Here is a 14,793-nt window from a genome sequence, read left to right as displayed (position 1 = left end):
TTCCCCAGGCAGGGTGAACTTGCTTGCTGCTTCTGAGACCTCCCAAGGCGAGAGCAGCATTGAAGTGTCTGTGCAGCCAGTCCTCCACCAACCTCTTTGACACCCAGCCTTGATAATCTCTCTTGTGGCCACAAACACTTTCCTACTCCCTCGCCCGTGCAATTCAAGGTGGCCTTAAAAGGCATCCTTTCCGGCTTTAATCTCTGCTAGGAAGGAAGGAAACCGAGTAAGAACTGATCCCCGCCCAGCAGCAAATCCAACTCCAGACCACAGTCACAAGAAGGAATAACCAGTCTTTGTTATTACATCTTCTTACATTGTCACGTACTTACAAGTTACAATCCAAGAGATTACAACAGCGGCACAGGGCCAATACTATCAGCTCTGGCACTTCTGCGTCCCCCTCCCCCCACCCCCAAACCTCACATTTCCCCCCAGGAGGTATTATAATCCCATCCCACTGTGAGGGCTTGCACCAGAGGCTCTCCTAGAACCTTGTGCTGAACTGCCATGCCCAACAGCATAAGTTACATTCAGTCTTCAAGAGCTCCCCATACCCCACCTGTCCCCCTCATGACCACAGGCTCTAGTCCTCCAAGGCAGGGGGAGGAGGAGCGCAGGGGTCCGAGGTGCAAGCTAGCCCCTCTCAACATCTGGTTGTGCCAGGCCCAGCTTTCTTCATTCTGCAAGGGAGGAGGCAGTGGCACCAGGATAGTCGTTGCCAGCAGGCCCTTCCACCTCCACCCAGGGCCTGTAAGCCTCGTGCAACACAATCGCCAATACATTCATGAGTGTGGTCCAATTCAGAAGGGCAGAGAAAGGCCTGGCGCCTCCGTGATGTGGCCGAGGTGGGCTTGTGCATCTGGCCCACTCGTTAGCTCCAGCCCTGGACAAAGCAGCCCGGATATGAACTGAGTCACAGCCAACCACTGTGGGGAGTCAGTTCCTGTTCACCTTCCTCCGGGAATTCATTGCCATGACCCTCATCACAGATTTGAAATAAAGCCCGAGGCTGCACCACTCATCGCAAACCACACAGGTGCCTCTGCTGCAGTGATGGGACAGGAGGACGACGAACCCTGGCACCAGACATGCTGCCCAGCCAGAGAGAGAGAAGAGTTTTATGAAGCAATAAATTAAAACAGCAGTAGTCTAGCCAGAGAAGGAAGTGGAGGTGGCGTCTGGGTGACGGGGGGGGGGGGGGGAGGGAGGGAAGGGCCTTTTTGCTTTAGTTTTCAACAAATAACCCTTTATAAAAGCACTCTTGTTTTAAAAGCCAAGGCCTGGGCTTTCCTATCGGTGTCCTTTGTCACACTCTCCCGGCTTTTTGTAGGCCACACCGCCAGCTGGCTGCTATAAGCTGCATTCACAGCAAACAGCCACGCCTGAGCTGGCAGGCAGTGTTTTGGCGGCTGATGGCGGGAGGCTCTCCCAAGGAACCAAAAAGTGATTTGAAGGGATGAGCAGAGAGCAGGTGAGGGGGCAGATCAGTGGCAGGTGCATGGTGGGTTGGGCAGGGGGAGTGCGCATGGCGGTTTAGGGCCAAAAAGAAACCTTGTTGAAAGGCAGAAAAGGTGAAGGGTTGAAGCAGTGCCTTCTCGCCCCCTCCCCAGAGGGAAAGGAATCAAGGTGCCAAGACTGAAAGGGGGGGTGGCCTATTTGGAGAGGCCTGGCAGGGCCATGTGGAAAGGCCAAAGGGTGCAAATGGCACGGAGGCCCCCTCTCAAACCTTAGGCCCCTGCACACTGCCTTACAAAAGATAAGACTCGCTGGACCATTTTTAACCTTTTCCCTGTCAGCCAAGCTTTTCTGGGCCCTCTTAGAGTTGGTTAGGTGAGGCTGGGTCACTGACCACTCCAATAACACTGATTTACATTCCACCTTCAAAGCTTGTTACAAACACAGAAAGAAAGAAAAGGAAAACCCCCACTAACCACTTGCCCACCCCCGCCCTCCCCATTTCTAAAAGTCCCCAGTAACTGGGAAGAGAAAGCCATCCTGGGCCCTGATCCTTCACTCCAAGCGCTGGGGCGCATTGCTCTCTCTGTTCCCCGCAGGCGTTGGTGGCCTGCCTTTAGAGATTGCTGTTGCCCTGGAGACCAGCAGAGCAGCTCAAGGCCTGGCAGTCGGGAGGAGAGTCGCGAGCCGCCGAGGTGGTTCGGGTGACGGCAGCGGCAGCCTGCGCCAAGCAGAGCCATTGGAGCAGAGCTCTGGGTGGCCACCACCTCCTCATCCTGTGCGAGACGGGAACTCATGATCCAAGCTCCTTGGCACGTAGTCCGGATGCCAGAGGGGTGTGGGGTCTCCCTAGGGAGAAGAGGCATCAGTTGCTGGACCCCTTGCTGCACCACTGGGATAGGGAAAGAGGCTCCCCCTGGGATGCTACACCAGGGCAGTTCGGGCCTCGGTCCTTCCCACGCTGGCACTGCTGCTCTTCCGGCGCAGGCCAGGGGTGGCGATGCTGCTGTAGCCTTCGTTTGGGCAGCCGTGTTGCAAGAGGATGTCAGTGCATTCCTGGCTCCCTGATTGGCGGGCGTAGAAGAGGGCTGTGTGCCCAGTGGCGTCGCACGCCTTCACGTCAGCCCCATACTGTGGGGGAAAGAGCGGTTGAGCTGTGTTAGGAACCCAAAGGTGCTCACTCAAAGAAGACACAAACATACACCTAGGCTCATGCTGAGAATTGGGAAATTAGGGTTTCACTGAGTCAACAGCATACGTTTGCACCCTCGGCTTCCCTTCCACTTCTCCTCTCAGCTACCACTCTCACCAACACCTTACTTCCCTTGTTAACTTTTTCTCAGACTCTCTCCTGCTTTCCCCATAGCTGTAACGGCAGGCTAGAACAACTTCCTAGGGCTGGGACACTGCCCTCTTGCTTGGGTTCAGTTATGATTGGGCTGAGTTTGGGGAGGGCCTGGTTTGTTCTGGAGTCTGCCAAACCACCTGTGACTACTATCCTGGTTTTTTTAAAAACAACAACAACCACCCTTCTTTCCCATCCATTCCAAAGAGCCTTTCAGTAAATAACTATCCCTGTGCCCCCACACAGTGTCTGTGCAGCAGACACTGCCAACCTGCCAAGCTGACATACGGCTCTAGCAGCACACTAGCCAGCCACCCCTGCTGCGACGTAGTACCAAGTTATCCTGTGTATGGAATGGTCCACCAACATTTTTATGCATCCTGCTGACCCTTGCTAACACTATCTAGATTACTGTTTTGATTTTAACTTAGAACAGTTAAACCATGAGAACTACGGGGGGGGGGGATGGGGAGCAGTTTGGGGAAATCTGCTAAGCGGCACAAATACTTTGGCCTGGGATGGTCACTGCCAAAAACTGCTGGTGGGAGGACACACTGATTAGAAGCTACACTAGTCCATCCATCCCAGTACGGTCCACTCTGATTGGCAGAGGGTCTCAGGTAGAAGTATTTCACGTCACCTGCAACCTGATCCTTTATATATTTATTTTGAAAACCTGGATATGCCAGGGATTGAACTTGGGCCCTTATGTAAATCGCATGCTCTGCTAGTGAACTCTGGCCCCTTTCCCTTATATCGATTGCAGGTTGAAGCTCCATGGGCTTTAGATTTGGACCATGGGTGCTCTGCATTTTTTTTAAGGCTTCTTTTTAAAATCTCAGCTGAATCATTTCTTAAAGAGCCCACATTGCAGTTGTACATGCTACCACAGAACTGTTTTAATGTGATTTGGAGCTAGGGCATGGGAAATGGTGCTTTTGATGAATAACTCAAGAGATTCTAGTCGATGTATACAAGCTACAAAAAGCAGCATGAAAGAGGGGGACCTAAACTAGCCATATGGAGTAACTCATGAGAGTCAGCTCTATGGCAGCCCTTGTAGACAATTGTCTCTTGTTTTTCTTTCTCCCTATATAAGGGTCTCATCTGCACTCTGCATTTAAAGGGGGCTGAGGGATGTTAGGAGACCCCTATTGCCCTCCCAGAGCTACTATTTCCAGAGTGGTTTATGAATCCATCAATCCCTGCATCCAGGGAACTTTGGGAAGAGAAATAAAGGTCTCCTAGCAACTCTCAGCAGCCTTAACAGACTACACTACTCAGGATTCTTTGGGGCAAGCCTTGACTGTTGAAAGTGGTATGATACTTCTTTAACTGTAGAGTGCAGATAGGGCCTTAATCCTTTTTGACCCAGGGCACATGAAGAGAGCTGGAAGGGAACATCTGCTTCCCGTGGATCCCCAACATCCTTCACCGTCCACTGCCAAGAACTTACCCAGACCAGAAGCTGAGTAATAACCACATGCGCCAGGTCACATGCCACGTGCAGCGCCGAGCGCCGGTCTTTGTCACCCGTGGGGGCGTTGATCTGATCCTTGGAGCTGTGGGCCAGCAACAGCAGCACAGCACCCAGGTCCTGGTCCAGCACAGCCTGGAAGAGCTGGCACCCGAGGGAAAGTTCAGATGGGGGCAACGGTGCCAAGAACAGCCGCTGCTCGTATTTGGCTCGAATCCATGATTCCCGCTCTTCCCTGGGAAGACAGAGAGAGAAAGAGGAGTTATGATGGATATAGGCAAATTCTAGTTTCGGAGTCTGTATGCTGCAGAATACAAGGGGAACAGAAGGGAAGGGCTATTGTGCTTATGACCCTGGTTGAGGTTTCTTTCCCCCAGTGAGAAAAAAGGACTGGATGGAACAGTTGGCATGATCCACCCAGCATGGTCCTTCTTAAGTAGAGAAGACCATCCCGCCAAGTGAAGAATAAACTAGATGATTCTCAGGGATCCAACTCTACAATATAATCATTCTGAGTCTAAGCACTGGCCTAGCACTAAAAGGAAAGAGCAAAACCCATAACAATGTACACCTAGAGTTTGTAATCGGTGAATGTAAATGGATTCTCTGTGCCCTTACATCTGCAAAAAGATTGATATTGATACATTGGAAGGACAAAAATACAGCCTCTTTTGTTCAATGGATAGATGACATGACAACTCTTGCAACCCATGAACAGATCGTTTTCAGATGAAGATTTATGTATGGACAAATTTAACAATATTTGGAACTTATTTATTGAAACCATAGTGACCCATGAATCAATGTATATTTGAGAGAAACAGTATGTTCAATCATTTTCATATATGTTCTATAGTTCTGTAATCTTAATTATATTTTATTTTCATATTGTTGTTTTTCCTCTGACTTTTAATATGTTTTATGTATTATTTTTCTTTTTTACTTTAACTCATTGTATTATTATTATTATTATTATTATTATTATTATTATTATTTTATTTAAGTGTAGCTATTAAGTAGGACCACAAACTCCAATCAGTTAAGGGCACAATAAGCCAGGCAAAGTGACGCCATTTTGAGAGAAAGTGTGGCAAGTGCTTAAGTTCCCCCATCTACAACAGGTACCAGTCTAAACTGGTAGTTTAACAGCGCAATTCTGTGCATGTGGACTCAGAATTTAACGCCCACGACTTTCGACAAGATTACGCTTCTGCACAGGGCTGCAGCCTTAGGTCCTGGAGGCTCCAGTTGTGGCTGTGTTATGGTGGCAGCTTGCCCTGCACTCACCGTGACGACTCGCAAGTGGGTTTCCGGCGTCCTTGCGTGCATTTCTCCCAGACGCTGTTGGCCGTTTCGTTGCCGATGGAGGTGAGGACCAGCGTGAGCTCCAGCGGCCAGTCGTCCAAGTCGAGGGAGCGGACCCGGGAGAGGTGGGTGCCAAGGTTCCGGTGGATGCCAGAGCACTCAATGCAGATCAACGCCCCCAAGTTCAGGCTGGCCCAGGTTGGGTCTGGGGGTGAGACAAGCCAGCCAATCAGAAATCAGGGAAGGCTCCTCTTGACCCTGCAAAGAGCTCACAGAGCTACAATTCCCAGAGTTCTTTAGGAAGTGAGGTTGTTAAACCACTCTGGGAATTGTAGCTCTGAAAGGGGAATAGGAATTTCCTACTAGCTCTCTGCTCTTTTTGCAGACTACAGTCACTAGGATTCTTTGGGGGAAGCCATAATAGTTTAAAGTGGAATGATGCTCTTTAAATGCATAGTGAAGATGGGGCCTTACTCTTGCTCAAAGCTTCTGCTCATCATGCCAAGATCCACCTTGAACTGCTCACCTGTCTTTTTAAAGGTTTCCTCTACCTCCCCCTGACAATCATATGCTCCACTGAAGAAAGCTTGGAGCTTTTGATTTTCCTGCCCACAAACAAGGGACTGTGCCATCTTCCAGTGAAACAATGGCTTTCTACTGCCTTCACATCTGAGCCCCAGGAGTTAGCAAGTTAATGCTACAATACCCCAAATGAACAGACAAGAAAGACATGCAACAGAATTCATACAAACAATTCAGGACAGCAAAGTTCAATTGCTTCACAGACTTACAACCCCCATCAGTCCCAACCAACGTGGTCAATGTTCAGGTTTGATGGGAATTGTAATCCAAAACATCTGGAGGGAACCAGATTGAAGAAGGCTGATCTAGTGGACAGGGACTAGGGAGACCTGGGTTCATGTCCCTGCTCACCATGTGACGTTGGGCCTATACCCCACTCTAGCCCAACCTACTTCAGACTTCTGTTGTAAAGATAAAGGAGGATTTTTGTACGCTGCTTTGTGAAATAAGGCTGGGATAAAATTTTTAACAGAATTAAACGCACTCAATCCCAGCTCACTCCTGTTCCCCTACCTGCAACTATGGCATTTTGCCTATCATAGATTGTTTCATCTTGGGCAGAAGTCACACCCTCTCTCTGTTCTGCATAGCATCTAGCACATAAAATAAAGATTACATAGAAGCTGTCATAATACTCCCTGGATCCTCTTGTCTCCAGACAGGATTAACCAACGTGCTGAAAGGGAACTACCCGTTCCTAAGGAACTGGCAGAAGGCAGAGCTGTTTGGTGCCAAATGGCAGCACTAATATCTCAATAGCTTTAGTGCTAATAATACCCAAGGATCAATCACTGCCACCCAGGGGGAAAACACACACACACACACACATCTGGAATCTCTTTAGATCCGACTGCATACAAAAGAGAAATACTTACTCAAGGCCCCACAGTCCACACATAAGGAATTGCCTTTGGCATTACGGATGGCCTGGATTGCCACTGCTTCACTCTGGCTGTCCATGCGAGCCTGTAGGGATAGAGACAGAGGGTGCATCTTCCTGCTAGCCTTTTCCTTAGAGCGCTCGAAGCCTGGTCTCCCTCCCCAATAATAATAATAATAATAATAATAATAATAATAATAATAATTTATTATTTATACCCCGCCCATCTGGCTGGGCCTCCCCAGGCACTCTGGGCGGCTTCCATAGAAACAAAAAATACAGTAAAATATCACACGTTAAAAACTTCCCTGAAGCCTTAAGATGTCTTCTGAATGTCAGGTAGTTGTTTATCGCTTTGACATCTGCTGGAAGGGCGTTCCACAGGGCGGGCGCCACTACCGAGAAGGCCCTCTGCCTGGTTCCCTGTAGCTTTGCTTCTCGCAATGAGGGAACCGCCAGAAGGCCCTTGGCGTTGGAGCTCAGCGTCCGGGCAGAATGATGGGGGTGGAGATGCTCCTTCAGGTATACTGGACCGAGGCCGTTTAGGGCTTTAAAGGTCAGCACCAACACTTTGAATTGTGCTCAGAAACGTACTGGGAGCCAATGAACTATAGCCCCCCGGCAATAGTTCAGTCCCTCTTCAAACCTTGAGCATGGTTCTCACTTTGCATGCCAGTCTTCACCCCAACTGCAACAGGGTGGCCCCTGGAGACATTGCCTTGTGCCATGGACTTTCCTTATTTGAGCTGAGACAAATGGGATCACAGAGGAGCTGACTTTGAGATGGGACCTGCTTTATGGAAAGCTCTACGCAGGGAGGTCGATCGAGAACCCTACCTCGCCCCAAGCTTTTGCACTGCATGTTTGGATTTCTACTGTTTTCTCTGTTTGTGTTGATTTTGTTGTATTTTTTTGTACGGTTCTTATGCAAGTTGCTGTTTCCACGCTCCCTATTCAGAGTAAAAAAAACTCATCACCACCAAACACCCGGGGGGTGGGGTGGAGATGTTCTTCCCTGGTGCCAGAAAAATGGGGAGAGTGTTGGGAAAATGGAGAGCTATTACAGAAAAGGCCCATCTATATAACACACAGGTGGTGCTGTGGGTTAAACCACAGAGCCTAGGACTTGCCAATCCGAAGGTCGGGGGTTCGAATCCCCGAGAAGGGGTGAGCTCCCGTTGCTTGGTCCCTGCTCCTGCCAACCTAGCAGTTCGAAAGCGTGTCAAAGTGCAAGTAGATAAATAGGGACCGCTCCGGCGGGAAGGTAAACGGCGTTTCCGTGCGCTGCTCTGGTTCGCCAGAAGAGGCTTAGTCATGCTGGCCACATGACCCGGAAGCTGTACGCCGGCTCCCTCGGCCAATAAAGCGAGATGAGCGCTGCAACCCCAGAGTCGTTCATGACTGGACCTAATGGTCAGGTGTCCCTTTACCTTTATATAACATGTTAAGTGGAAGGTGTGATCATGACAACTACATGGAAACCAATATTGAGACAGGCAAGCCTAGATCATTGAAGGTAGAGTTGTGTGTGTGTGTCCCCGTGGATTTTTTTTTGGGGGGCGAGATCAGTACCTTGTTCTTGCTACTCTCGCAGCACTGCAAGCTAGCCAAGATCTGGCTCTCAATGGCCTGGACCCAGGAGTCCCTTTCTTCAATGGTGCTGGCTTCGAAATGCCATGTCTGCCCTGTACTGGAGACGATGATGAACTCAAAGTTCTCCTCCTCTGTGGATACAAAAGAGCAGGTTCCAGCTGGACTGCAGTGGAGGCTGGATGAACCCTAGGGCTTCCAACCAACATATTTTCCCTCCCTGTGCTCCCCTAAGGGGCGGGTTCAACACAACCAGAGAATGGGGAGGATGCCCTGCAGGGGGAATGACATGGACAAGAGCCACGCCTTGTGCTCGCTAATAGCCCCAAACCCCATAAGGAGAGCCAGAGGCAGAGTTTTAAGGCACACACCTTCCTGAGAGCACGAGTCCCATGATTACACTTATTCAAATATTTGCCACTGCCAACGTGCAAACATATTTGCTACTGCAAAAGTATTTACACAGCGCCCTGAGTTGTGGAATGCTGTACAATGTGTGTTTTGCCTGGGGGGTTTTGCCGGCTTTCACAACCGTGCTATAAACTGCCAGTTCCCATGTTACAGATGGGAGGGGGGCAGGGGGAGTGAAAAAATGGCACACACTGTGGGGTCCAGAAGAGGCAGGGCTTGAACTCAGGTCCCCTCAGCCCCAGACCTGCGGCTTGAATAAATGGGCCTTAGTCTCTTCCGGAGTCTTCAAGAAAATCTCCAAAAGTTAACGGTAATGGCAGTGCCCTTAGTAAGGGCAACTAAAAGGTGACAAGCAAACAAGCAAGGTTTTTACTTCATCAAAACCCTTAATCAGGTTGGTGGAAGAACACGACAACGACAACCACCAGGGCATTAAAAAGGGGCTGGTGCCATAATGCCACAAGGTGGTGGCTTTCCAAACTCTCCCCCTTCAGGACTCTCTGTCCTGTGTTGGCATGCCTGCCAAGGAACCTCTGGGCACGGCAGAGGTTTCTGGGGGAATGCATTCTAGGGCACCCATGGGGCCTTCCTGTTCACCTGCACACACTAAGAGGGCACTCTAGGCACACCCAGCAATCCCCAAGGCTGTACAGTGCAGGACGAGATGGGGCTTATCTGTCATTACAGATCTTCCAGTTGAGGAAGCCCTGAGGAGCCCGCAGGCTCTGTGGAACACAGTTTGGAAACAGCCATCTTAAAGGAATTCCAGGAGCTCAGCCACCTTTGCAAACCTGATGTGAGCAGGGAGGGACATTTTAACACTCCCCCAGGGCTGGGGGGTTGTTAAGGAGAGGCAGAATAGGACGGAAGCTTTCTTGATCACGGGGGAAGCGTTTTGGGGACAGACATCTACGCAGGGTGCACGTCACGATGTAAGCACAATCGCATGCAACAGGCGCCACGGCACAAAAGGAGCTCGCGCCTGCCCCCGCCACTCATTACCTGTTTTATAAATATTTCTTAAACTACCAAAGGTTTTTAATTTCCACATTTTACGCTTGGCTGCGGAGGGTCCGGAGGGGAAGCAGGAAGCGAGAGGCAGAGAAAGAGAAGGGAGGAAAAGAAGAAAGGGGAGAGTGTTCAGAGGAGGAGAAAAATAAGAACCAAAAAAAGCAGAGGCTATCCAGAACCCACGGGCCCAGGGGGTGGCAGTGGCGGTGGATGCGTGAAGAGTCGCAAGGGAGAGTGAGGGAGGAAGCTGCGTGAGCCACGACAACCCTTCCTGGGCAAGGGGGCATACAGCAAAACCGCAAGAGTGGAAATGAAAGGCTTCACATCAGCTGCCTAGTGTAGACAGAACAGAAGAGGTGGGGGTGGGAGCGGGAAGCCCAGTTGGACTTGGGGTGGTGCCTTCCAGACTCAGAATCTGTGGGGTGTTACCCTTCAAAAAACCCACTGATTTCAGCATGGCCTCCCCGCAGTCTAAATTCGTACTTCCTGAGGCCGGGCAGGCTGAAGACCTTTCCTCTAGATCAGGGGTGGCTAACATTTTCCTTGAACCCTTTGGCCAATTCTCCAGCAAGTTATGGGGCCAAGAGTGCGTGTGGCCACCACACACTCTTAGGACTCATCCACATTTCCCCCAGGAAAATCCATTCTTTAGAGCTAAATCGGACCAAACGTCAATTGGATTTCTCTGGGTTGACGTATGCTCCAATTGAGCACTAAAGAATGGGTTTTCCAGCGGGAAGCAGTCGGGCAAAGGCAAAACCGGTTGAACCCATGCCTACAAAGCAGGGGACAAGTGGGCGTGTGGATGAGCCCTTGCATGCTGGCTGGAGCTGATGAGAGTTGGGAGTCTAACAACACTGAGAACCACAGGTTCCCCACCCATGATCTAGTGTGATCCACTAGATCAGACAGAGGGAGCTTCCAGTTCACAGACCACATTGGTCCCAGCAGAGACCATTTCCGCCCCACAGACAACCATCTGCTCCACACCCAACTTCATAAGATCAGAGATCATCAGAGGAGCCATTTTTCCTTTGAAAACCAGCTTGCCTTCATAGTGATGTAAGGTGACTGACAGGCGGGTGGCCCTACTCACGTGTCAGCCACGGTAAATACCCAATCCCAGTTCACAGGATCATTCCCTACATTTTTCTGAGGCAGAAGGAAGATGTGAAGTGGGAATTTGGGCAGAGTGCTTGGGGGTTCGCACTGTGGAAGGGAGTCTTCCCTCTCCTGCAAAGACTGTCACTCTGGCAAATATATGCATATCTTCCCAGGAATGTGGCTACTTATTTTGAATGGTGAGGTGAGCAAACTCCTTCTCCTGTACTTATGAAAATTTGCATTACCAGGAGCAAACCAGCTGGGGCCACAACTTTTCCTACCCTAGAAAACAACAGGGTGGTCCTTCTAAGATCTCAAAAATGTTAACCCCTATCTGAAGACAGAGACGATGTATGCACCTTTGTAACCCAAGAAAATCTTCAATAAAAACATTTTTTTAAAATGGTAACCCCTGAAATGTAGGGTCAGTGTGATGTCACTACAGGCACCATTTTTAAAAATCAGCTCAATGCATCATTCCTAAGTCTGTCTGCGCAGTCTGGAGGGGCAAAGAGTGAGAGTTTGGATTTGATGTCTGGCTTTATCACTACCCGAAGGAGTCTCAAAGCAGCTAACATTCTCCTTTCCCTTCCTCCCCCACAACAAACACTCTGTGAGGTGAGTGGGGCTGAGAGACTTCAGAGAAGTGTGACTGGCCCAAGGTCACCCAGCAGCTGCATGTGGAGGAGCGGAGACGCGAACCCGGTCCCCCAGATTACGAGTCTACCGCTCTTAACCACTACACCACACTGGCTCTTGAGGTTCTCAGGGGTCAGGAGCCCACAAGCCAGTCTCCCTTGCAGACAAAACCAAGGCAGCTACCTCTTACCTTCTGCCTGCCCTGCAGACCCCTCTGTTTTTGAAGGAGTTGACAGCTTCTTCCTCCGGTGCTTCTTTCTGTCAACCATAGGGGATGGAGGTGGGTCTTTCCCACCGCTGCCAGGGCTGGAGAGCCCTTCTGCAGCCATGGCTACCTCTGCAGAAACATGCGGGAGAAACAGATCACATGGCTTCCAACTTCCCTCTGGGCTCAAAGCTGCCCTTTCCCAGCATCCTCTCTCCTCCATCCTGGGAGCTTCTAGGTCTCGGCTGAACTTACCAGCTTTGGAAGAGGACACAGATCGCTGCAGGCGCTCAGGTTTGCCTAAGAGTTTGATCGCTGGGTCGACAGGAGGATTCAGCAGACCTGGACTGGGGCAAGCTGGGATGGACGGAAGAGAATGAAATAATGAAGCTGTGTCAGTCAGGACGTTCACACAACTGGCCCAGAACTGCCACCTCTGACTTCCATCAGCACTTTAAAATCTCTCAGGTTTTCTCCAGGTTTCAACTGAAATAGGTGGACACCTGTATACCTAATACCTTCTGCATGAAAAGCATTTGCACAAGAGTAAGCTGTGGCCTGTCAAGGTGTGAATATCCTAGTTTCCTAGATGTGAGTTCCTCAACATAGTACCCATGGGGCCCTAAGACATCACTTGCTCTTCCCATTTTAGTTCATCTAAATAACTATGGCTTTTTTTGGGGGGGGTATCTGATTTTTAAATTTTTTTGGCCTGCATTCTATTTGTTTTGTTGGAGGTGTGGGTGTTTTGGGTATGGATTCTGAGCATTGCCAGTGAGCATTCTTTTGTGAAATGAATTTTGTGGTACCCACAACAGTTTCTGACATTTCTAAACGTGCCCCATTTCTCAGAAAAAATTGGGGACTCCTGGGCTGTGGCTTGGAGAAGCAGAATGACCAGGGCTGGTTATTTACACAGCCATTTCATCAGTCTGAACCAGTGAGAAATCACAGCAGAGTGTCCAGAGCCAAGCCTAAATCTCTCCTGAGTGTATCTTCAGCTCAAAATAGGTTGAGGCTCAAAAGATGAAATGGGCCACTGGTTAGGCTCCCATTTCTCCCCCCATTGCCAATCCCACCCCCGGTGCTATAATTTCGCCACCTTTGAATGAGGCAGCAAATATAAAAGGGCCTTAGGCTTTATCCCCACTTCCACTTGTGCTGTACATACAAGGGAAAATTCTACAATTTGCAGTCGCAAGCCTTCCTGCAGGGGCCGCTGCTGCTTCATCTTACAGCTGTTTTTTCCCACACTAAGGCTGAAGGGAAAATTCAGTTCTCCAGGTTTGTGAATTAAACTGAAACGATTATACTTAGCAAATGCTCCAATTCAACTTGGCACCATTAGACACCTCGGAACAAAGAAATATGACTTCATTTAATAAGCTAAGCTAATTGCCCAAAGCCAAAATTCATCATAATTTTTTTTTTATTAGAGCTTTGATTAGATTAGATAGGAATCAATTCTTCGATTTGAGCATTTTCACAGAGGAGGAGAAGGTGTGCAGCACCTCCAGGAAATCCAAACATATCGTGGTGTTCATTTACTGCAATTGTGCAGGAAGGGAATCTTGTGTTTTGGAGCTGGAACTCCTTGCAGCAGATGTACACAACTTGTGCCCCACCAACCCGAATGGGGATGTATTAAGAGAAGCTCGATAGACCAACCTTGTAAATAACCACTAGCCTGGTCACCTGTGGTAAAATGGTGACAAAAGCAGGGAAGCTTTATTGAAGCCGGCTCTTTTTATCTTCCAGGTACAAATGCCTAACGTAGGCGCACGCTGCCAGGCTGGTTAGAAGAACTGGCTGTGGAATAGTTCCAGGAAGTTAGTCGCATGGTGGCAATAGATCTCCTGGGTTTGCTGCCTGCCCAAGACTGCAGAAAGTGTGGGGAGGGGGTGTCAAGATCCTAGCAGACAGTCATGCTATGCAGGTGGGTCACAAGAGGCCCCAACGTATGGATTTTTACATCCTATGTTGGAAAGAGGTGAATGGTTCTGATGTACAACGAGGAGGAGGAGGAGGAGGAAGGGCGATTGCTCCCCATCAGGGGGCAAATTGCATGCTGATTAAGGAGTGGTTGGAATATACAGAACTGCTCACCTTGACATTTCCTTTCTAAGGTACCATTGCCGTGGGACGATATTTCTATTTTCATTGGACATAATTCAATCCCAAATGGAAGCTATTTCTCCATTTTGATGTTGTTTCCTATGACCATAAGGGTAATCCAAAACATACCCAGGGACTCGCCTCCCATTTTGGATTTAATTGGAAGACTGGGAAATATTATGCACATTTGCAGACTTTTGAACGCCCACGCACCACTTTTTGGGTGATGTCCCCCAGCTCATGTTCATGATTTGATACTCTTGATCTGTTTTACGCGGTGCGTGCATTTCTTAAGGAGTCATCTGGGACTTCAGTGGTTCCCAAACAGTTCTCATGGGCTACTTGAAAATTGCTGATTTTCTTGGCGGAACATTTAATGCCTTTGCTGCTTGTTGTAGCAATGTTGTTAGATGTTGCATGACTTTTAACTGTATTTTTGCTGATCATGTTGTGTTTTATTGGATTACAATTTGCATTCAATGGAATACAAATTATAATACGATAAAATACAATATAAGAAGCAATAAAAATCGAAAAGCAGTATGAATATTTAATGCCACAGACCACCTGAATGAAGCTTGTGGAAGCCCTATTTTAGATCACTTATGTCTTTAATTATTTTGCCTTAATGCATTACACTGTGAGCAGAATGTGGTTTTTATTTCCTGCTC

General features: G+C 49.0%; 1 protein-coding gene across 3 annotated transcripts in view; it reads right to left on the bottom strand.

The window, feature by feature from the left end:
* Positions 1 to 276: 276 nt before the first annotated feature.
* AGAP2 (ArfGAP with GTPase domain, ankyrin repeat and PH domain 2) overlaps positions 277 to 14,793 on the bottom strand; it is a 116,971-nt gene continuing 102,454 nt past the window's right edge. For 2 of the 3 annotated variants that reach the window (XM_079966645.1, XM_079966643.1), the window contains exons 12-19: positions 12,263 to 12,364; positions 11,993 to 12,139; positions 10,051 to 10,110; positions 8,620 to 8,771; positions 7,043 to 7,133; positions 5,568 to 5,790; positions 4,260 to 4,515; positions 277 to 2,589 (exon numbers count right to left, since the gene is read on the bottom strand). In XM_079966645.1, the coding sequence (XP_079822771.1) occupies positions 2,383 to 2,589; positions 4,260 to 4,515; positions 5,568 to 5,790; positions 7,043 to 7,133; positions 8,620 to 8,771; positions 10,051 to 10,110; positions 11,993 to 12,139; positions 12,263 to 12,364 (1,238 nt within the window). In that variant the 3' untranslated portion in view covers positions 277 to 2,382. The remainder of the gene's footprint in view (positions 2,590 to 4,259; positions 4,516 to 5,567; positions 5,791 to 7,042; positions 7,134 to 8,619; positions 8,772 to 10,050; positions 10,111 to 11,992; positions 12,140 to 12,262; positions 12,365 to 14,793) is intronic. The other variant, XM_079966644.1, reaches the window with a different exon arrangement.

The sequence above is a fragment of the Podarcis cretensis genome, assembly GCF_951804945.1.
Source record: "Podarcis cretensis genome assembly, chromosome: 2".
In the NCBI taxonomy this organism is placed as follows: domain Eukaryota; kingdom Metazoa; phylum Chordata; class Lepidosauria; order Squamata; family Lacertidae; genus Podarcis; species Podarcis cretensis.
Note: the sequence above shows the minus strand (reverse complement) of the source record. Positions and strands in the feature narration are given on the sequence as shown.